The sequence below is a fragment of the Colletes latitarsis genome, chromosome 2 (genome assembly GCF_051014445.1).
Source record: "Colletes latitarsis isolate SP2378_abdomen chromosome 2, iyColLati1, whole genome shotgun sequence".
NCBI classification, from domain to species: Eukaryota; Metazoa; Arthropoda; class Insecta; order Hymenoptera; family Colletidae; genus Colletes; species Colletes latitarsis.
The window spans coordinates 20,249,440-20,271,117 of NC_135135.1; the positions used below are offsets into that span (position 1 = coordinate 20,249,440).

The 21,678-nt window shown below is 43.6% G+C and overlaps 2 protein-coding genes across 2 annotated transcripts in view; one reads left to right on the forward strand and one right to left on the reverse strand.

The window, feature by feature from the left end:
- The window catches only part of Nudc (nuclear distribution C, dynein complex regulator), a 48,672-nt gene extending 44,021 nt beyond the window's left edge, over positions 1-4,651 (forward strand). The window contains exons 5-7 of the mRNA XM_076780726.1: positions 3,606-3,800; positions 4,095-4,297; positions 4,376-4,651. Of these exons, the coding sequence (XP_076636841.1) occupies positions 3,606-3,800; positions 4,095-4,297; positions 4,376-4,427 (450 nt within the window). The 3' untranslated portion in view covers positions 4,428-4,651. The remainder of the gene's footprint in view (positions 1-3,605; positions 3,801-4,094; positions 4,298-4,375) is intronic.
- On the reverse strand, positions 1,894-19,733 carry LOC143349409 (uncharacterized). Its single transcript, XM_076780644.1, has 11 exons — positions 18,668-19,733; positions 17,404-18,005; positions 7,386-7,482; positions 7,106-7,224; positions 6,918-7,019; positions 6,519-6,652; positions 6,309-6,439; positions 6,037-6,236; positions 5,818-5,952; positions 5,459-5,683; positions 1,894-5,178 (listed from the first exon to the last, which is right to left on the reverse strand). The coding sequence occupies exons 2-11, from the start codon at positions 17,581-17,583 to the stop codon at positions 4,885-4,887; spliced, it is 1,617 nt and encodes a 538-aa protein (XP_076636759.1). The 5' UTR covers positions 17,584-18,005; positions 18,668-19,733; the 3' UTR covers positions 1,894-4,884.
- Between the last annotated feature and the right edge of the window lie 1,945 nt (positions 19,734-21,678).

Genomic DNA, 21,678 nt, shown 5'->3' on the forward strand with positions numbered 1-21,678 from the left:
AGCACACGATGCGACCGTAGCCGCGCTTCCATAATCCATATTGAACGATAACCCGTTGAACGATCGACCGATCAACTTTCTAACAACCGTAAAACCAGGCTTTTTCCTTACTCGTGAATTCCATTAGATACGAAGCGATATCGTGTCTACTTTGTCAAATTTAAACGCGAAACTTTACGTACGAAGCAACGAACTTGTACAACTCGTTTGCGACGATGACGAAAAGCACCGTAGAGTCGTTGCGGATCGGATCGAAGCGAAACCACGACCTCTAGACTGTTAAGGGTATCTCATTGTGAGGCTCGACGATTGTACGAAAAAGCACGTTATTCAATGTAGTGAGTAACGAACAAACTATTCGATTGCGCAACCACTGGCAGAGCACAGGCGCCAATCTCGATTATCAAGGATTTCGGCGAAGCGCCAAATAAATCGGCTCCCGACGCTGCAACCTTCGAGTATAGGCCATTGAACGGAGCCTACGTTCTTCGATAACTCGACGAGTTTCGTTCGCGTGACTTGGACAGAACCTGACGAGTTACGTTGTTACGCGCACAACACGCCACGACTACCTGTGTATCTTGTGTTTACGTGTCCTCCTATTTCGCTGCGTTAACAAAAAAACTATAGCGCAATAGTAGAAGAAGATATATTCGACAGCATCGGATCGATCTACCGTGTAACTTTCATAATCGAACAGGAACGGTGTTGGAATACGTTTATCCGTTTCGAAAAATAACAGAGTCGCGAAACAAAGTATCTATGTACTTAGAGACGGTGAAACGTTCTCATATTCTATCATTTCGTTAGTGTAATAACTCCTTTTGTTCTTTCGAATTCAAGGCTACGTTTCAGCACCGCGGCAATTCACTCTGACACATCGCTGTCTCCTTAATTGTTTTTTCTACAGAAGGAATTTATTGTTCTCGAGCAACCGTGATATCTGTCCTCGAATAGATCGCGTTTCCCCCGGTGATTGACAAATCAGATTAAGTCAGATTAGCTAGCGGGAAATTTGCATGGAATTACTGTACCGTGTGACTCTGGTACATGACGCATGGACACTCTGTTTCGGGTATCCACTTGTTGCGTGGATCACTAAGCGTTGCTTGATACGCGACGGACTAGATCCGATCGTTTTTCGCTGTCGTATCGAAAGAATGCATCGTTTCGTTGCCCGCTTCTTTCGACCGTGGACGATCAAGGCGAAACCGAGATCGTTGTTTCCGCATATCAACGAGCAGCGTATCCTCTGTTTCGATACGAATACGCAGCGATGATACGGGAAGGAATTACATACCGCTGTAACGTATCGTATGACCGAACGATACGCAACACCAACACGATACGAGAATAGGCAACAAGCAGATAGACCGGTCTTCACAGGTGCATAGTATTCTATTCCCAATATGTAACATAGTACTCTTATTACGTTCGAATAATTGCCCGTCCGAATGCACTTTCCGTTACAAACTCATTATTATAAGTTATATTGATATGCTGGAGAAAATGTGAAAAATCTTGGAAATCGAACGATAGGCGGTGCGGATCGTTGTACAAGTTCAGAAAAGAAACGGTTATGCTGATTGTTTAAAGGTGGGGATAATGGACACTAGGGAGCGTCGATTGAAAATTGCTGGGTCTCCTTCAACCGCTCCATCGTTGCAATCGTCCGTAAGCGATAACCATATACATATAATGACGCCGCGTGCGTATGATGTCGGAGCGGTTACAGGTGGAAGAAACGCGCGGATTTCGCAAGTCCCAGGATCTCGGACGATCGTGGATGGCTTGGATACGCTTCGCGCGAACAGTCTGCCTCTAACTTGCACGGCAATTGCGGAAACATTTCATTAAGCGGGGCAATATGGGATGATGAAACCATTGAAAAGGACATTGTATACAACTGTTATTGCTGCGAAAGATGTTATCGATGTAATGAATCCAATTAAATAAGTTAGAGAAACGTTACATTAAATGTACACGCTTAACGATAGATAGCTAACCGCCAATTAATTTACGCGTTATCTATGTCTACTCGATAACAAAAAGATTATCGTATTCTGCGATTTCGCTGAACTTTGACGCGCGATCCACGCACGGAAAGAAGTAAATTTGCTGCGCCAATTTATTAAATCAAAAAGATTCTATCTGGCGGGGGATGTAAGAACGTTATTAAGTTACTTATCGCGGGGACTGTTCAAGTTTAAGTACAAGCGCGTTATCGGCTCGAGGTAGCCTCGTAAAACTTGATGACCAGTCGTAAACGACGAGTGTTGCGGTCTTTTGTCGAAATTTTCAAACGCGCGCGTCACAGTCTAGTTCACCGCGTCGCTCGAGAGATCGAGGATAATCGCGCGACAACCACCGCGCGGTCTTCCCAGCCTCTTTGTCATTCCCTCGTAATGATATTCCACTTTGTTAACGGCTGGTACAAAACTCGGTAGCCATGATCCGTTTCCACGCATCGGTGCACGCAGCACCGTGGCAGCGCAGCGTCGTCGTCGTCATCGTCAGTGTCACGCTGAAAATCCAACAACTAGTCGGACGCGAGGATGATGATCCTGTGCACGCGAGCGATTCCCCTTTTGGAATCTAATGCGATCGTCTTGAATTTTCGAACCTCTGCTTCGATTCTTTCGCGAAGCGTTCCATCGATGTGACAAATTTTCATTTTTTTTTACTATCGTCATGCATCTTTTACATAATACATAAATCGCTTCTCCTTGTTATTCTCTATATACACAAATATAAGCGAAGGCCACCGAGTGTCCGGTGACACATGTTATACTTTTGCTTCGAATTGCTATTCAAATTCCATTCGCAGCATCTTTCGTAACGACAGTTTTTAATGTTTCTCATGAATATGTAATCACCGTATAAAATGTGTATTTTCAAGAGCCTATTTAACGCGAGCTCTACAACGACACTGTCATCCCCTTAAAAACAGTCCTTGATAATACGATACTAATACTAATTAATAATAAAGAAATTAAACTCGCTCGAACTGCGCGATCGAAGGAATTAGAGAAATGATGTTACGATACTTTTTAGGGCCAGAAGTCTAGTCTATCGAAAGAATTCTCGAGACTCGTCTGTCTGTACGGTCGCTCGTGACCAGTCCATTCTTGACCCTGTTAATGCCAACAGTGACTCGACGTCGAGATCCGATCCGGCGATATCGAGTTATCCGAGGAATGCGCGCCCTTTGCCCGCATTGTTGTGTCTCCTTTTACGGTGAACCGTCAGACCTTTATTTTCATCGCGAAAAGTTCGAGATTCGCAACTTCTAAATTGACCAAGGTCCGTTCTCGAGGCTGTGCCGCGAATTGTTGAATCGCGAGGCCACAGAGAACTGGAGCACGATGATTCGCAATCGCCAGAAGAATCGAAAGATTACTCGACCGGAACAATCGCGCTATTGTTACGATAGTCTCGATAAACGACATTTCTTGCTGCTCGTGTAGAGATAGAAGGATGCAGCAGCAACTCGTAAGAAAAATGTCGTTACGTTGTGGACTGTCGTCTGTGGAAATTTATAAAATATCTTGTTCGAGGTGATATGAATAACGATGATAAGAATTGGAACCTTTGTCTGATTTCAGATTAGAGTACCGCTAAAAGGAATCTATCCAGTTCGACCTAACGACGTCTCTGTGTTGATCACGTTAAGGCACTTAACCGTCGGTATAAAGGGTCAACCGCCGATCATCGACGGCAATTTCCCACACGAGGTCAAAGTCGAAGAATCTACCTGGGTCATCGAAGACGGAAAAGTGCTGCTACTTAACCTGGAGAAGGTAAGTCACGTTCGAGTAAGGAAACGCTGGTATGGAATTAATTCTGTATACTGTAATTTTGATGGGAACGTATTCTTCGGTAACATTCGAGACAAGCATCTAACAAGAAGTGAAAATATTCCAAGAGATACCAGATGTTCTTAATAGAGTAATTAAATAATAATTAAATGTTTAATATTGTTGATGTATCGCCGATCACAAGCTAACAATTAGTAACACCGTCCAACTCTGATAACTTTACTTTAATCTCTATTTTGCAACGAGAAAGGTAAGAGCAACCAACTTTCCTCTCAGGTAAACAAAATGCAATGGTGGGCTCATGTGGTGACCTGCGATCCAGAGATTAGCACGAAGAAAGTGAACCCTGAACCCAGCAAGCTGTCGGATCTCGACGGTGAAACCAGAGGTTTGGTGGAGAAGATGATGTACGACCAGAGACAAAAGGAGCTAGGCCTACCAACATCGGACGAGCAGAAGAGACAGGACGTTATTAAAAAGTACGAAGGAAAATTGGTGGGAAAATTCATAAATCTCCAGTCTATAGACATCTAGAAGCGATCCGTTTTATGTTCCAGGTTCATGGAGCAGCATCCTGAAATGGATTTCTCAAAATGCAAATTCAATTGAAACGGTCCGATCCAACGAAGAGTGTTCGTTCGAGTTGTCGTTATCCACTGAAAAAAAAAATACGAATATATCGAAGCACTGTCCGTGTCAGGAAACATCCAGCTAAGCTCCTATTTTCCACGGTAAATTTCGTATAATTTAATAAAAAGTATAAAATAAAATAGATCGTAGGACCGTGTAAACCTTTAATTTGTTAAAAATAAAGCTTTTCTCTTTGTCGTCGACTTCTTTATCTTATCGAGTTGTTGTATGGAACGGTCGTTTTTCATTTCATACAAGTCCTACCGATTTGATCAGTGACGACGAGTAAACGATGGGAATTTTAAAGAAATACAACGATCGGTTCGATAGCTCTAAAATAGATTCCTGTTAGATTGTTCTTAGCAACGTGAGTTTACGAATAGTTGACTCATAGCACAGCAATTGGGCAGGAAGACATACACGTGTCTGTAATTCGTTAAACAAACTCGTCGGTTTCCTTCATCACTCTGATAATCCAGCGAACATAATTTGAGAGTCTGGCGTATATTCCGAACTTTCCCCGCTTTCCACATCCTTCGCCAAAACTGGTAATGCCGAAAATAGTCCATGGGTGATCAGATTTTCTGGGATCTCGGCAAAGGAGCGGACCTCCGCTGTCTCCTGCGCACGAGTCCATTTTTCCGCGTCTATAACCAGCGCAGAACATGTTGTCCGTGATTCTGTAGTCTATGTATACGTCGCGACACGCTTCCGCGGACACTATCGGTATCTGAAACAAAAAAAATCAATTAGAAAATGTCTTATTTTAGCCATTAAAGAGAAATTGAGAAACGACTAAACGTTGGACAGTTGCTTAAGAATTAAGCTTAATTTAACTACTAGATGAACGACTCGAAAGTCAACTAACAAAAAACATCACCCAACTATGTAGCTGTAAGATACGAAGCCTCTAAAAAAATAGGTGATCAACTAGTTAAAAAGTCGGTATGTTTCGAAGGGACATAAAACGGAAAGCAGAGTAAAAGATACGAATAAATAAATTCGAGTACCTGAGCCTGATGAAGAACATCGGTGCCAAAATGATCGGTGACTCGCGATTTCCCCCAGCCAATGATGGTGCATAGTTGATTAACAGGTAGAGGCTGGTTAGGAGCAGGAAGACAAACGATTCCTCTTGACGGAGACGGAGTCAGTGCGATTGGAAGACGCAGCATCGCTACGTCATTATCCACGGTATCGGCATCGTACTCAGGGTGTATCGTTACCGAATCCACCTAAATGAAAATCGTTGCAGTGTTAGCTACTCAGGATAACGAAGGTAAATTTATTATTTATTATATCGTGTACTTTATACTGTTCTACAGCATTGTAAAGTACTTGATACAGATCTGACAAAAAATGAAATTACTCTCAACTCCAACTCGGTGCCCTCTTTCACCGTCAAATCGTGTTCCCCTATGCGAACGTAAAGACGTTTTCTGATGCAATGAGCCGCAGTTAATACCCATCTCGACGAGATCAAAGTACCTCCGCAAAAGGCCTCCTATAAAAATATTTCTTTCAGCGGGAAATGGAAAGAAACATTATCGATCGTTGATACATAATTTTTAAACGATAAAGAATTTACACGAAATCTGTTTAATACGGCGATCTGCCAAGGCCAACTTCCACGAATTGCCGGACGTCCACCAATGATCCTCATAAAATAAGACAATCGAGAATTCTTTTGAGTGCTCGGTAATCCGCACTTCCAAGAGTGCGCACTCTTCTCGGGAAGAAAACTGTCGACAGTGTTGGGATTCAGCTCAAACTCGTCCAAAACTATGTCTACGAGTAAATTATTCCGATATATTTTTCTAAAGAAATTAGCAAGTTATTTGGATCTATTGTAAAATTCACCATCGCTATCCTCTTCTTGACTCCCCCGAATCTTTCGATGTATCCATCTTTGGCAGAAACTACCCTCTACGTAGCAATATGCAGTCTCTCTTATTACGTCGCGTCCGCAAATTCCGGGTTTCTTGCACCACCTTCAACGATTTCGTCGGAATTAAAAATACCGTGACAGCAAACGACCTTAAATAGGTAAAAGAATTTTGAAAATTTCACCTGTGACGTTGAGTGGTGCACAGCCTCGTGCAGGGTGACCATTTGCTCCACTTCCCATAATGGCCTACCGATTTATCTTTGACATCCTTGCCTCTTCGTTCCCCTTGTCTAGGCTCCGCTTCCTTCTTAGGCAACTGATGTCATAGGAAACTTTTAAAAATAAGTTACTAGGCTAAGCAGTCTGCAGCACCGGGCCTTACTGGGGCTCGATGGGTCTTAAACTTGCAGCGATCTTAATGGGTCTTAAAATCTTAAACTTGCAGCGATTACGACGCGTTACCGCAGAGAAAGAAAAAGATGAAATTCTCGGGACTAAGCGTATCAAATATTAATTTACACCGTGACACTTTTGCCCGATTCATAGAAATCAAACACAAATAATTGCATTTAAAATCTCACCTGTACTACATGGAATTTATCCTTTCGCCTATGTCCTCGCCTCTGTCGTTGCTTGCATCGTCTCCATCTACCCTTTCTGTTGTGTCGACAGGTACGTTCTTCCTATAAGATATTCGGTAAATTAATTAGTTTTAAACATAAAAACTCGGAAACGGTGAATCGAAAAATGGGCAAAGATCGAAACGCACCTTGTGTATCGTGGATCCACATTTATTTTTCGCTCTACACCTTCGAACGCGATTCTGCGTGCAATGGCGATCGCACACCGACCATTCGCTCCAGTTTGTGAAGAACAGTTTCGTGGATCCTGTCAACAAAAGAGTATCGTAATAATATATTATAATGATATTTCTTTTGTCGTTTCACATGCAATATTACGTGGAAATTACGACCTGTTCTTTGTGTCGTATAGTATTCAAAGCTAACTAAAGTGGCTAACGAGAAATTAAAAAAGAAAAAGGAACTTACTGTTTTTTGACACATGTTCCGCAACAGAATCTTGAACGTTCACACGTATCCAGCTTGTATTATCGTACTCGTCTGTCACGAATGTTCTGTTTCCATTCTAAAATTTACATAAACCAAACTACAATTAATCACAAATGTCGATTTTTGATATACAGGGTGTTCGGCCATCCCTGGGAAAAGTTTTAATGGGAGATTCTAGAGGCCAAAATAAGACGAAAATCAAGGATATCAATTTCTTGATTGAAGCTTTGCTAAAAAGTTATTAAAATATTAAATTAAAAAATTTCAAATCATTCTGAAAAAATTATTTTCGGTTGCAAGGGTCGATTACAATCATTTTTGGTCATTACATATACCCTCGAAATCCTACGAATTTTCGAGAAAAAAATTCAGTACAGGCGGAACTTTAAACGTTAATAATTTCTTAACGAAGCCTTCATCAACAAGTTGGTATTCTTGATTTTCATCTTATTTTGACCTCTAAAATCTTCGATTAAAATTTTTCCCAGAGGTGGCTCAACACCCTGTATAGTATAGAAAATATCACCCGCGAATATAAAGGTATCTGCAATCGAAAATGTTTATTTTTTTCTAGACGAGATAATGCATGGACCTGGAATAGTTTCCAGGTGCAGATCCAATATCGAGCGACATACACGAGGAAAAGTAATTCTGTCGCAGAACGTATGTCCGTTACGTAAGCAGATCGCTGCAAAAACAATTTTAAAGTAACAAGAACGAATCGAATTAACTAATACATAGATCGTTGATACGAGCGAACGCGTCAACTGTTGCAACGACTTTCGAAAGTCACACAAACGGACGAAACACGACATCTTTTGATAATTTCAAATTAAGAAATCCCTCGTACTTTGGTCAACGGAGTCTAGCTTTTTAAAACGTACAACATCATAACCTGTTTTGTGATTGTACGTGTGAAAAGTCGATTGAAAAACTGAATCATACTGGTTTAGAAGATCGAAAGAGCTGCCGACCAGTTCCTTGAAATAAAAGTTTAACGATCCATTTTGATCCGTGCAAATGTCCAGACGGCGACAAGAAGACCTCGTGGAAACGTAATCGGGTCTTCGGCGCAGATCGTTCGTCGTAAAGAGAGATCAGGGCAAAAACGGTCGGACAATTACTCGTTCTTAAGCAAAGAGTTAATAGAGCAGTGTTTGCTGACGGTGCTCGCGCTCGGTATCGTCCAGCATTCCCCAAGGCTGTAACGCTCAGCACGCAGCACTAAACTCAATTTGCCGGCTCGTAAATGGCATCGCGACCTAACTACCGGCATCGCTAATCGCGCGTTACGCAATGTCACCGTGTCTGCGCACCTACGCACCGTGTAATCGTAGTCAGAAAGCTCCCTTTAGGCCCTCGCAAGGATTTTCGATCGATGATCAGAGTCGAGCTCCGCGATCGGCCAAAGTGCAACTGGCACGGATCACACCCTCCGTTCGACGGCCCACGTTCCCCATTATCCTAAACAATGGAGAAGCAAGACTCGGGACAGTTGCCTCATCGAGGCCGAGCGTCTTAAGTAATCCAACACTAAATGGACAATCGTACGATACCGAGTACATTATGTATATAGGGAGGTTCGTCGCTAAATGGAACATCTAATCGTCTCTTTTAGCGTTACGTAACGTTTGTACGTTTAATCGGAATTATTATACAGGGTGTTCGGCCATTCAAAAATTTCAAATCGTTCTGGAAAAATTATTTTCGGTTACGGGGGTCAATTACAATTACTTTTGGTCAATAGACGTACCCCCGAAATCCTACCCACTTTCTAGAAAAAAATTCGAGAAGGTGTGAAATTTTTCGACGGAAAAAAAAAATTTCAAATCGTTTTGGAAAAATTATTTTTAGTTGCAGGGGTCAATTGCAAGCATTTTTGGTCAACAGACATGCCCCCGAAATCCTACTCAGTTTCGAGAAAAAAATTCCTTACCGAAAATATAATTTCTGGCCAGAAATCGTTCCCCGAAATTTCATGCGAATCTTTAAAACGTCATAACTTCTGAACGGATTGGACGATTTTAATTTTCAAAAACGCAAACTACGCGTATTTTGATGGAAAATATGTAGAAGTTGCAAAAATATTTGAAAAGTTGGTCCTTGACCCCGCAAAATGAGAAAAACCCCATAAAAATGGTCCAACTTTCAAACAGCCATAACTGCTACAATTGTGAATATATTTCAATGAAACTTTTTTCTGAAGTAGAGCTCATGGGCACCTACAAAAAAGTATTAGACAACTTTTCTATAGAGCGTCAAACAAAATTACTAAAAATGAAAAACAAATTTTTAAGAAAAATCGACAGGGGTAGGTGCCTAAATTTTTCGACGAAAAAGAAAAATTGTAAATCCTTCTAAAAAAATTATTCTCGGCTTCGAGGGTCGATTATAATCATTTTTGATGAATACACATACCCCCGAAATCCTACTCACTTTCTAGAAAAAAATTCGAGTAAGTGCTGAAAGTTTTGGGTGAAAAAAAAAATTTCAAATCGTTTTGGAAAAATTATTTTCGGTTGCAGGGGTCAATTACAAGCATTTTTGGTCAACAGACATGCCCCCGAAATCCTACTCAGTTTCGAGAAAAAAATTCCTTACCGAAAATATAATTTCTGGCCAGAAATCGTTCCCCGAAATTTCATGCGAATCTTTAAAACGTCATAACTTCTGAACGGATTGGACGATTTTAATTTTCAAAAACGCAAACTACGCGTATTTTGATGGAACATATGTAGAAGTTGCAAAAATATTTGAAAAGTTGGTCCTTGACCCCGCAAAATGAGAAAAACCCCATAAAAATGGTCCAACTTTCAAACAGCCATAACTGCTACAATTGTGAATATATTTCAATGAAACTTTTTTCTGAAGTAGAGCTCATGGGCACCTACAAAAAAGTATTAGACAACTTTTCTATAGAGCGTCAAACAAAATTACTAAAAATGAAAAAGGAATTTTTAAGAAAAATTGACAGGTAGGTGCCTAAATTTTTCGACGAAAAAGAAAAATTGTAAATCCTTCTAAAAAAATTATTCTCGGCTTCGAGGGTCAATTACAATCATTTTTGGTGAATACACATACCCCCGAAATCCTACCCACTTTCTAGAAAAAAATTCGAGAAGGTGTGAAATTTTTCGACGGAAAAAAAGAATTTCAAATCGTTTTGGAAAAATTATTTTTAGTTACAGGGGTCAATTGCAAGCATTTTTGGTCAACAGACATGCCCCCGAAATCCTACTCAGTTTCGAGAAAAAAATTCCTTACCGAAAATATAATTTCTGGCCAGAAATCGTTCCCCGAAATTTCATGCGAATCTTTAAAACGTCATAACTTCTGAACGGATTGAACCATTTTAATTTTCAAAAACGCAAACTACGCGTATTTTGATGGAACATATGTAGAAGTTGCAAAAATATTTGAAAAGTTGGTCCTTGACCCCGCAAAATGAGAAAAACCCCATAAAAATGGTCCAACTTTCAAACAGCCATAACTCCTACAATTGTGAATATATTTCAATGAAACTTTTTTCTGAAGTAGAGCTCATGGGCACCTACAAGAAAGTATTAGACAACTTTTCTATAGCGCGTCAAACAAAATTACTAAAAATGAAAAAGGAATTTTTAAGAAAAATCGACAGGTAGGTGCCTAAATTTTTCGACGAAAAAGAAAAATTGTAAATCCTTCTAAAAAAATTATTCTCGGCTTCGAGGGTCAATTACAATCATTTTTGGTGAATACACATACCCCCGAAATCCTATCCACTTTCTAGAAAAAAATTCGAGAAGGTGTGAAATTTTTCGACGAGAAAGAAAAATTTCAAATCGTTTTGGAAAAATTATTTTCGGTTGCAGGGGTCAATTACAATCATTTTTGGTGAATAGACATATTCCCGAAATCTGGCGCATTTTCGAGAAAAAAATTGAGTACGGTCAGAACTTTAAACGTTAATAACTGTTTAACAAAGCCTTCATCAAGAAATTGGTATTCTTGATTTTCGTCTTATTTTGGCCTCTAGAATCCCCCATTAAAATTTTTCCCAGGGGTGGCCGAACACTCTGTATACGGAATAACGCCGAACCATCGAATCCGTCCGTCGAAGAATGCTCGAAAACTTAAGGACATTCGAAATTCGTGGCATTAGAAATTTGTCGCTTCCCTGGCGGACGACGTCGAAAGGAAAAAAGCGAGAGTCGGCTCGGGGACAGGTAGAAGACGAGGAGAGGAATTTGTATGCGGTGTGCTGGACATGGCCAAACTAGGCTAAAGTCCGCGGTGCCTTCGTTCTGTCTGACGCGGGCACAAAAACCGCGTTCCGGGTAAAGGGCAAGTAATTTCGAGGGATGAAGACAGAGAGAAGGTATCGGTTGGTCGTCGAAGATGTTGGATAAAAAGCTGGTACCGGTCTGCAGGGAGACAGATTTCAAAAAGTTTTACCAAAGGTAGGACGAACGTTACAACGGATAAAAGTTGTGCATTCGACTTGCGCGGCGTTCCAAGAATTCTTGAGGGCCGTGCCGCAAATGATTCACCGGCATTACGTATGCAGGTTTAATACCGTTTCGCATTCAAATCGCTGCATCCCTGAACGGCACCCTACCAAGACACATTCCACCGTTTATGCGCCATGTTCTGCACCTGTGCACGATTCTTTGTACTTTATAACTGTACTCGACTACGACGAGCATTTGTTTCGTGAAACGGAGAAAATCATGGTAAAGATAGACGCGCGTTCGAATACAATCTCCGTTGTAAGCCGAAAATCGCTGATATATCTAATATTCGGTAGATAATTTAATAACATGGGTGACTCGTAGAAATGATAATTAAAAGATGAAAGAACCCTCGTTTTACAAGCAACAAATAAAAGAAGAAATAAATTTTCGTTCGAGGCACCGAACGATGCAATAACTGGTCGCAAAGAAGGCCCGGTAAAAAGGGCCTGGTGTAAAAAAAACGGATTGTCGAGTAGCCATGGAAAGAGGCAGCTTCCGAACCAACCGAGCAACCAACACGCCAAAGAAGATGGATAAGGTTCGGAAGCAATGACATTCGTTTCGCGAGCTGACGCCCCGACTATACCCTAGATGGTAGCGTGGTTGGAGCGTTCAACGTCCGAAAATGGCCGGAGATTTCTTCGCCGGTGGACTACCATGGATTTAATACAGGGACTCCTGGTCGATGGAACGCTCGCTATGGCGAGATCGCGGTCTGATTTATGTCCTCGTGCGAGCGATCCGAAGGCCAAGGTCTTCGTCCACCTACTATGGTCAGGATGACGTCTCGGGCCGTGGCGCGACATCGCGTAAATCGTGCTGCGTATGTTACATTCGTGAGAATTCTGCCAACGAATACTTACGCCGATCAATTTACCATCGTTTGCTTTGCTTCCTAGCGCCTTATTCTCCTATTCTTCCTCTATGGAACCAAACGTTTTGCGATATTTCTCGGTGACAAACCGGTGGTATTCTAGGTTCTTCTTATCCCACTAGCGAATATTGAGACGCTATTTAATTCGTTTCCAAAAACATTAAAGAACAGTAGTAATCCTACGATCGCGACGATACGGTTAAGGGAACACCGGAAGGGCGACGCGATTCCGTTTACGCTTATCTTGTTCGCGACGATTCAACGAAACGATACTCGCTATGCGACGTTGGTTCTTTCCGCGAACGCACAGATCGTTTCACTAAAGAAACGTGCCTGACCGAGACGACGCGCTGCTCGGACCAACGATTTCAACCGTTCTTATTCAATTAGGCAGAACACTCCCAAGGGAATAGTAAGAGAGGAATATTTATCTGTCGATCGTTTACTATAAGTTTCTCACGGTACATATTTTCCAGAAGCAAATTACTTCGTTTCGCTCTAAGTAAAGTAGAAAATATACACCCCGTCCCAAAGATCTGTCTGAATGATTCGTTTGATTTCCACGCTCGCTGCTACCGTGTTTATCGATAACCCTAAACCACGCCACGGAACGCTGAAACGTGTTATCTGTCGGAAGAACGTCGGTTGTACGAGACTCCCACGGAATTTATTGCAAGCCACGGTAGCGTAGCGCGGTCGCACCGTGTATCGTGTCCCCTGCAACTTTAACGCCTTTGTATGTATACCTCACTCTCTCTCATACAATATCTTAATGTCGTGATGAGATCATCGCGTGATTTACTGTCTCCCTTGTCCAATGAAGAGCACAACGCGATTGTTCGCCCACTCTAGTTGACTAATGAAACGTTTCCCCGCGACTTGTACTTTCCAGTCTCGAGGTTTGCAAAACCGATGGTCAAAATTGGAATTGAAACGTGATCGTTAACTTTCTTGAAAAATTGCTCGATTTCGTTGAAGGGAATTTTTGACACTTAAACGCTTAAAATATTGCGACGCGGCCGTTAAAAAATGTATCGAAGCCATTGTTAACGTTGGGTATCGATAGGACCGTTGTTTTAAAATCACGTCCGACAACGTAACGAGATGGTAATTAATTCGTCGAATGCGACGCGCGTTCTTCTTGCACAGCGTTTACTCAATTTCCCTAGCGTTCCAGTACCGTTCAGAAACGAGACATTGCTTGGCATCGTTTCGCTTGGTTTCCGAAAAAAGTGCTATTTCTGGTCGGGTATTAACGACGATCCTTGATTCGCGAGATTACAGTTTAAATCGGAGATCTCGAACCGTGAAACCATAAAGCTAGCCGTTACGGGGACTCGTAGAGCAGCCATCGGGGGTAGTCACCTGGCGTGTTTCTTCAACGACGACCGTTAAACGGCGCCCGTTTCTCTTTTTCTTGCTCCGTTCGCGTGTACGCGTCCGACTTGCGTTTACGGTCGTGGTTATTTCCGGATCGGCGTCTTCATCGCCGTGCCACCGCTGCTTCCTATTCCGTTACTCTTCGTTAGACCGCGTTTCTCCCTATCGAATCGTTCGATTAAGGACCGAGTATAGTCGTAGATTCGAAAATAAGGTCTCCGATCCGAGCAAGCATAGCAGGCAGAACTACTTCGTTTGGAAAACACGCCATCCGATTCGCGGGAATCGTTAAATCGACGGAGCAGAAAACGAGTTGCATTTAATACACAATATTAATGGGGGGCAGTTCTTTGTACGCGAGCAAGTTATACCGGAATAACTTGTTCCGATAGGTTCCCATTCCCCGTTGAACGATTGCTAAACCCCCAAGTAAAGGTACAATGTCACTGATAAATATTTCTAGCCGCGCGCAGATGCCGCAAACCCTGTCGAATTTCGGAGCGACCAACCCTCGACTGAGAGCACTTTCCAGGCTGTGATTCGCGAGCTGCGAAAGGTGAATGGGATCGGTAGCAGAACGCGAAGGAACCAGAAGAACTTTACGCGACCTTTTCCTCGGTCTCTCGCTCGCGTTCCCTTCCTCCTAACCGTCCGTGTTCGTACCCTCGTTGCGACAACTTTTTCCCCACCGCGTTAACATCCTTCCTGTCCTGCAACGACTGTAGCTCGACGCGATAATCGTCACGATATCCGATATGAAGGTAATCGAGCTACCTCGCGAAAGAAAGAATCTCTTCGGGGTGACAATCGTCCAACGCTTCCACTGTCTTTAGTTTAACCAACCGACGAGGTATACATAGAAAATCTACGATCTAAAATCATCGTATTATTACTTAGTTTTGCGTTTTCGATAACTTCACGCAAAACGATGATTATCGCAATTATTAATCTTGGAGATCCGTTGTAGTTGACTCGCTTGTCATCTCCTCTGAATAGCGGTCAATTATTCTGGCGACCACGAGAGAGTCGAGTGCATCTCCGCGGATCTTGCGACAGGAAGTTTCTCCGCGGGTTGTCCAAGAAATCCGTGCACGGTTGCTTTCGAGTCCCCGGGGTCAGTCGCTATTACTACGCAACTAGAAACTCACGACTGATCGATACGTTGCGCGTCGTCTTTCTTTCATCTCGACCATGTTCGCCAAAGGGCGTCGCTATTAATCAGAGAATAAGTTGCCAGTTTGTAAGAGCCGCGGGTAGCATCGGGACACGGCAGACCGGAAGTTACCTTTGATACATTCTTCTGCTCGCGTCTTTACGCTATTGGAAGAAACAATGGTCAGGATGGACGACGACGCGATCTCTTTTTGTTAACGGTATTGGTCGATTCTTTTCCGTCGCAAACTACCGTTAACGATCGGGCGGGAATGGATTATTAATCGACGAACGTATAGGGCAAATACGTGTTGGGTAAAGCTAAATTTTTAAGTTCCTCAAGAAGAACGTTGGAAAACAAAGAGCCCGAGAACGGTACCGTTAATACGAAATATTTTCTCTACTTGTAATCTTCGATTTTACACCAAGCATGTCCTTGGAACATTCTGGAGGAACGAACTTTCGCGATCTCGGCTCGATCGTTGCCCATAAGCGAGACTTTACGATAGCGATACGTGTAATGTTACAAGAGAAAGGAAGAAGAATCTGCCCGCTGCTATCTGCGATTCCTGACCAAGAGATCGAACCATAAATTGATCAGTTACACCAGATAAGAGAGAAATTCGAATAAATGCTTATCGATGTTCTATTCGATACCCGTTCATCCGCATATAGCCTTTTCCCGTCTTCGAGTCTAGCGCGTTTGATAACCAGGTGAGACTGATTCGCGGATTTACGATCGAAAAGAGACGCGACGCGACGCGTTCCGTGCGCGAAAACATCACGATCGAGACAGAAACAACGTCCTAAATATAAACTCCGACTGCCGTAGTCGCGAGAAGATGTTATCGGGACGAAAAAGCTTGGTGTAAATGTCGAGCTCGAATGTTGATCTTTGATGTTTCGTGGGACTGTGGGTGGTAACCCGAGAACCGTAACTGCGAGTTCTGAAGTCGGATTCTAATATTCCGTAACGATGGTTTGCACGTGTATTTATTTGAGGACTATTGGGAACTTGTGAAACGGTTGATGAAACGAGAACATTATCGTTAACGATGCAACACGACGCAAAGCATAAATGCACATTTTTAGTTCCTCCGTTAGATGAGGATCGCGTGTCGTATATCTGTTCACCGAATTTGAGCAACGTATGCAAACTGCGCGTTTTTCAGCTACGTCGAGCTCCAGTCAGCGTCGAATGGTCACGCGCGAACTTAAAATATAGAAATATCGATAGTACGGCACATTTAACGCGCGTAATATTCTATTTTGTCCTACTACACGACTTTACGATCGTCGAGATCGAGAAACACGCCAAAACCGTGAAAAAAAATTGTCGATATCGGTGTTACGAGTCGACGCGAATATCTCTAGTTTGAACGACGTCCAGGGTTGCACTTAATCCCCCGGAAAAAAATACGGCTCTCGCCTACAAGTACGCGAGGTATCTTGTCTTTAATTAAGAAGATTAATATGCGTCCGTTACGCTACGTCGTTTTTTTTTCTGACGTTTGTTAATTACGCGTGCTCAATTACGCGTGCACGGTATGAAAACGATATTTTTGGATCGGATTTCCTCGCTGACAACGAAGCTAGTGGAACGAGATCCGAGTTGGTACGGCAGTCGAAAGCTTTGCTCGGCGCTATGGTTTCTTTTCGATCGTCGTGGTATCGAATTCTGTATCGGACGCGTACAAAGATAGAAAAACGCGCGAGAATTTAGAAAGTACCTTGTGCCCCGAATACTAGGAATATCTAGATACCGATAGTTCCCGTTGGATCGGACATTTATTCGACGATATCGGAAAATGGTCGTAATCGAGAAGCTCCTTTCATCGCAAGAACGAAGGAATTCTTAGCGCACGAGTATCTTGGATTACCAAAAAATCGTCCGATCGAACTTGCTCGAGATAGATTTGATCGTTCGTCGAGCATCTTGTCTTCCACTCTCTCGAAAACGTCCCCTTCGTACACGCCGCTCTTAGGACTCGAATAACAGGATTGGAGGGTGATCGAGGTTAGCCCTAACCAGGCAGGATCATCGACTGTGTAGCTCCATGTTTCGTATAGTAGTACGTCACCGAGGTAAGGTACTCACCGAGGTATGATTGACGCAGACGACAGTCCCGATGGTCAGAAAGAGAAGTACGATGCGAAAAAATGCGTTCGGGCCTGGCAGGCGGCCGATCATGCCCGGTAAGTCGATAACTCCCAGTGGGGGCAGCCAGCGTAGACAGTTGGTCGACGAAGCGGGCCGATGCTCCTGTTGCGGATGCATCGCTTCATGATCGCGACGTGCCGCGTGCTCGTCCCTCCGTGGAACCTCGTCGACGAACCACGGTCAGCTTCGTTTTCACGATGCCTCTCGCTCGCTCCTCCTCTGCTCGTCTGCTCGTCTGCTCGTCTACGTTCGTCCCTCTGACTTCCTTCGGCCTCTTCGAGAGGAGGCGTGCGCGTGATTCTACGTGCGTGAACTCGCGAGCGCGTACGCACACCGCGCGGGTCTATAAATACGGCCGCAACTCTGCGCGAAGAATTTCAAACAAACGCGCCGTAAAACACCATCAGTGAAAGAACTCGGCTACAGTTGATTCCCTTGATGACGATGATCGTGCATCATCCGCGAGCCAACAGGAACCGAAGGCTTCAGGGCGATCGCTCGAGTCCCGGTTCTGGTTTCCTGCTGTTGATCCTCTGCAGCTGAAACCACCGATCAGGACCAACCGTGCTATTAACGTTTTTCCAGATGTCTACGTTCGGAATTCTACTATTATACTAGACTGTTGTCGACCGAACTTGATCGAATCAAAACTTGTATGAAACCCAATGTTCTTTAAGATAAGTTGTTACTATGTTCTAGAGCTAATATCAGATTTTACCGAAACCGTTAATTAGAGGGAGCAGGGCCTCCCGTTCTCGAGCAAACTAATCCGAGTTTCGTCTATTCGGTCGAATGTGTACTTGCACTCGTAAACTGATATTTCTTTACCCGCTTACGATCGCTTTGGTTCAACGATTCCACTCGCGAACGTAAAAGCGATCGAATCGATGAATCGGGCGAAAGTAGTTGAATGCGTAAAATTACGGTAGACCGATCGAGCGATAAAGAGAGAACCGAGTAGAACGCAGAAATGGCGTGGCACGTTCCATAGCGAAAAATCAGCAGAATATCGCGAACCTTCGCGCAATGTACCTAGCTGCTGGAGTATACGTTACGCTGCAATTCTTTATGTAACACCGTGAAAGTGGATACGATTCACAACGTCTAGCATGTCTCTCCTATTTCACCGAGAATCGAGGTCTAGTCGCAACAAATCAAACTTCCATAGAGCTTGACTCCTTAAATAACGTAAAACGCTTACCCTGCCCGTTCTGTCCATGCTCCAGCTTTCCAAAGAAACGGATCGTTCCAAGTTTCGCCGCGCCAAGACAGATATTTATCGAGGTTGTTGGTTTCAAGACGACGGACTCAGCTTTCTTCGGGCCGTTTGCCACGTTCTTATTTTTCTTTTCTATCCGCTACTATAGCCTGCGGAGTCTCGTGTTTGGAATCCAACGATCAACGACAAGAACTAGCACCGAGTAAATCTCGCGACGAGATCCCCCAAGGGAGTCGACCGCGCGCAACATCGAGAATCCTCCCTTCGAATGGCTCGCGGTCTGGGAGTTCTCAGTGTGATTAAAGCCGACGCTCGGCCATGGAACGCTCCGTTCTCCAGCCGGTGAAATCGTTCAAGTTGAAGTACAGCGAGCCAACGGCGTGCCAACGGCCGATATTTTTAGTCCTCCCTGCTTCCACCATCTGTCTTTGAGTTTGGGTTTCCTGGTCGTTTTAGACGCGAGACGTCGCACCGTCGAGACGGCGCGGTTCGTTCTCGCTGTCTGAGCCGACGACGCGGACGAATCGGTACATATTACACCGAGCGCTTCGCGTCTTCCAGTTAGACTCCATACTTTTCTTTCTCGACGTTTACAGAAAACCCAACCGACTCTTTCACTCGCGAAAGAAACGTCGACAAGATTCGCCCTCGAGAGTTCCCAAGCAAATTCTCACTCGCGAATCGTTCGATCGATTCTTCGTCCTTTCGTTCGATAGAGTTTTCGCGCACAGTAACGCGAAACGATCGAATTTTTCCAATTGTCTCGGTAATTGTTCCGCGCGGAAGTGTCCAGAAATGATTGTTCGGAGCTACGTTCGGGGAAGCTTGGGATCGATCGACGACCAGGAAGTCTGATTTCGATCGCGAAAGACCTGGCGAAGACTCTCGTAACAGAGCTTCTCGAGCACACGCACGTGGCTCCGAGCCGACTGACGAGATACACGCGCGAGGAGGAAGTATCAACAGAGGCTGAGAGGAGTGGCTACCATTCCGAACGGAAGTGGAGGGTGATTCTGCGGGAGTTGCAGTGGTGGGGTGCTCCCTGATAGGGGCTCTGTCGGTGGATATTTACACGGCCGACGAACAGACGACGCCTGTCCAAAAATGGACTTTCCTCACCCGAAGCTTTACTTTATCTCCGATAAGGAAAACGTATGCTCGCATCAGAATCCGACGATCATACTACGACTGAATTGGCTCAAACACGAAACCGAACGAACAATCGCCGCCGTCGATGTTGCTGACGTTTTAAGACCGTCTGACGCGCACCTTTCTACGTATTACCTGTATTTTGATCTTCTTGCATAACGTGATTGTTAGCGTCTTCTATGAAATTACGATACGACGAAAGTGGAAGTATCGTTGCGCTGCGTCTGGATATAGTAAGGAACGTACAAGAGAATTGTCGTGCTGCACGCAAACATTTCACTCTGGTAATTGGCCAAGGGTGCTAGGTTGTTCGTTATATCAATTTTACGCAATACGGTGATTCTTCAACGCGAGCCACGTAATTTAGAAATCTACCCTTTCGTCAGCGGCACGATAGAAGAAGGATAGAGGATCGTTTGGAAGATTCGGTTAATTACACGCATTGTTCCTTACCAGAGTACCTCTGCGGTCTGACCACGCCCAACCCTTCAAGAAGATTACACGAAATTACGATATGATGTTTTACAAAAAAAAGAATAAACTTCCAGCGCGGAGAAGCGTTTCTTCTCTGATCTCTGATTTCCAGGAACCTCGACACTCGCATTGAAATGTTAATCTATTCAAGGTTGACGGGTTGAAAATTACAAACACTCCGTGTGTACAGTAAAAAAGTACTTTTTTTATGTTCGTTTTCGATATCGTCGAGTCGTATTACTTGGTTGCGTTCTCGAGATGCCACGTTCTTCAAATAACCAGCTAATCGACATTTTTTTATAAATATAGAAGAAACGCACAATTCCTTGCATATTATTATGTTGCAATTATTATTCGCTGGCACCCATCCTCGTAATAGAACCTCTAAGAAGTCTTGTCGCGTGCACTTGGAGGATCGTTTCTATCGTTTCATTGAAACAGTGCCATTCAAAAGAGTAAGAATCTCATGATTTCGGAATTAATTCCCATACGTACGACCGGCGAGACGAGATGGACGTGCGTCCCACTCGTAGACCCGTGTCCTTTTAAGTTAAAGGGACGGTAGGACGGTGAATGCCGCAGGAACCTAAAGGGACATCGAGCATAAATCAACGTCCATTCTCGCGAGAACGACAGAGAGCGGGAGGTAGACAGCAAAGAGACGCGAGCCGCGGCTTCTTCCAGTTACTTATGCTAATGCCGGCAAATCCATTTATTTATATTTATGTATAGCATTCAAATGTTTTCCCGGGGCCCGACTGTGACTCGTTCTGATCACGGACCACCCGCAAAACCAAGTCGATTGCTGCTGCGAACCACATGATTCCTGGGCCCCGCCAGTGTTACCAGACAGCAGACCGGTGCCCGGACGAAACTGCCCCTCCATTTACGCACACTACTCTACAGCCAAATGTACGTGAGCTCCTGCACTTCGGACAATTTCGGGAATTCGAGAAAACAGGCGAATCTAAGCATTGTGAGCCCTTTCTTCTCGCTCTCGAAACAGCTGAAATCCAACTTGCGTCAACCGACATACGATTTCGAGTCTCGACTGCCCAGGCATTTTTATTTTACGACCTATTACACCATAAACGAGATACACAGGGTAGAGCTATTCGTTTAATTCCCTTACATGATGTACAAGATTGCTATTATTAACAATTTTATCCGATATTGGTCACCGATCTGTCATCTAGTATCACTGGGTCCCATTTTAACACTGATACGGAAATCAGTAAATGATCGGTGTGTAGCTTGGCGTGTATCAACAACCTTAACAAATTAAAAAAATGCTTATCAACGAAATCCGCTCGCAAACTTTATACATACTTGTTCTCATTAATGATTTACGTATAATGAACTAGAAAAGG

Coding starts and splice junctions, on each gene's coding strand:
- LOC143349409 (XM_076780644.1), bottom strand. CDS start 17,583: ATGCATCCGCAACAGGAGCATCGGCCCGCTTCGTCGACCAACTGTCTA. Junction 7,483..17,403: donor TCTGCGTCAATCATACCTCG/GTGAGTACCTTA, acceptor TGTAAATTTTAG/AATGGAAACAGAACATTCGT. Junction 5,684..5,817: donor GCACCGAGTTGGAGTTGAGA/GTAATTTCATTT, acceptor ATTTTCATTTAG/GTGGATTCGGTAACGATACA.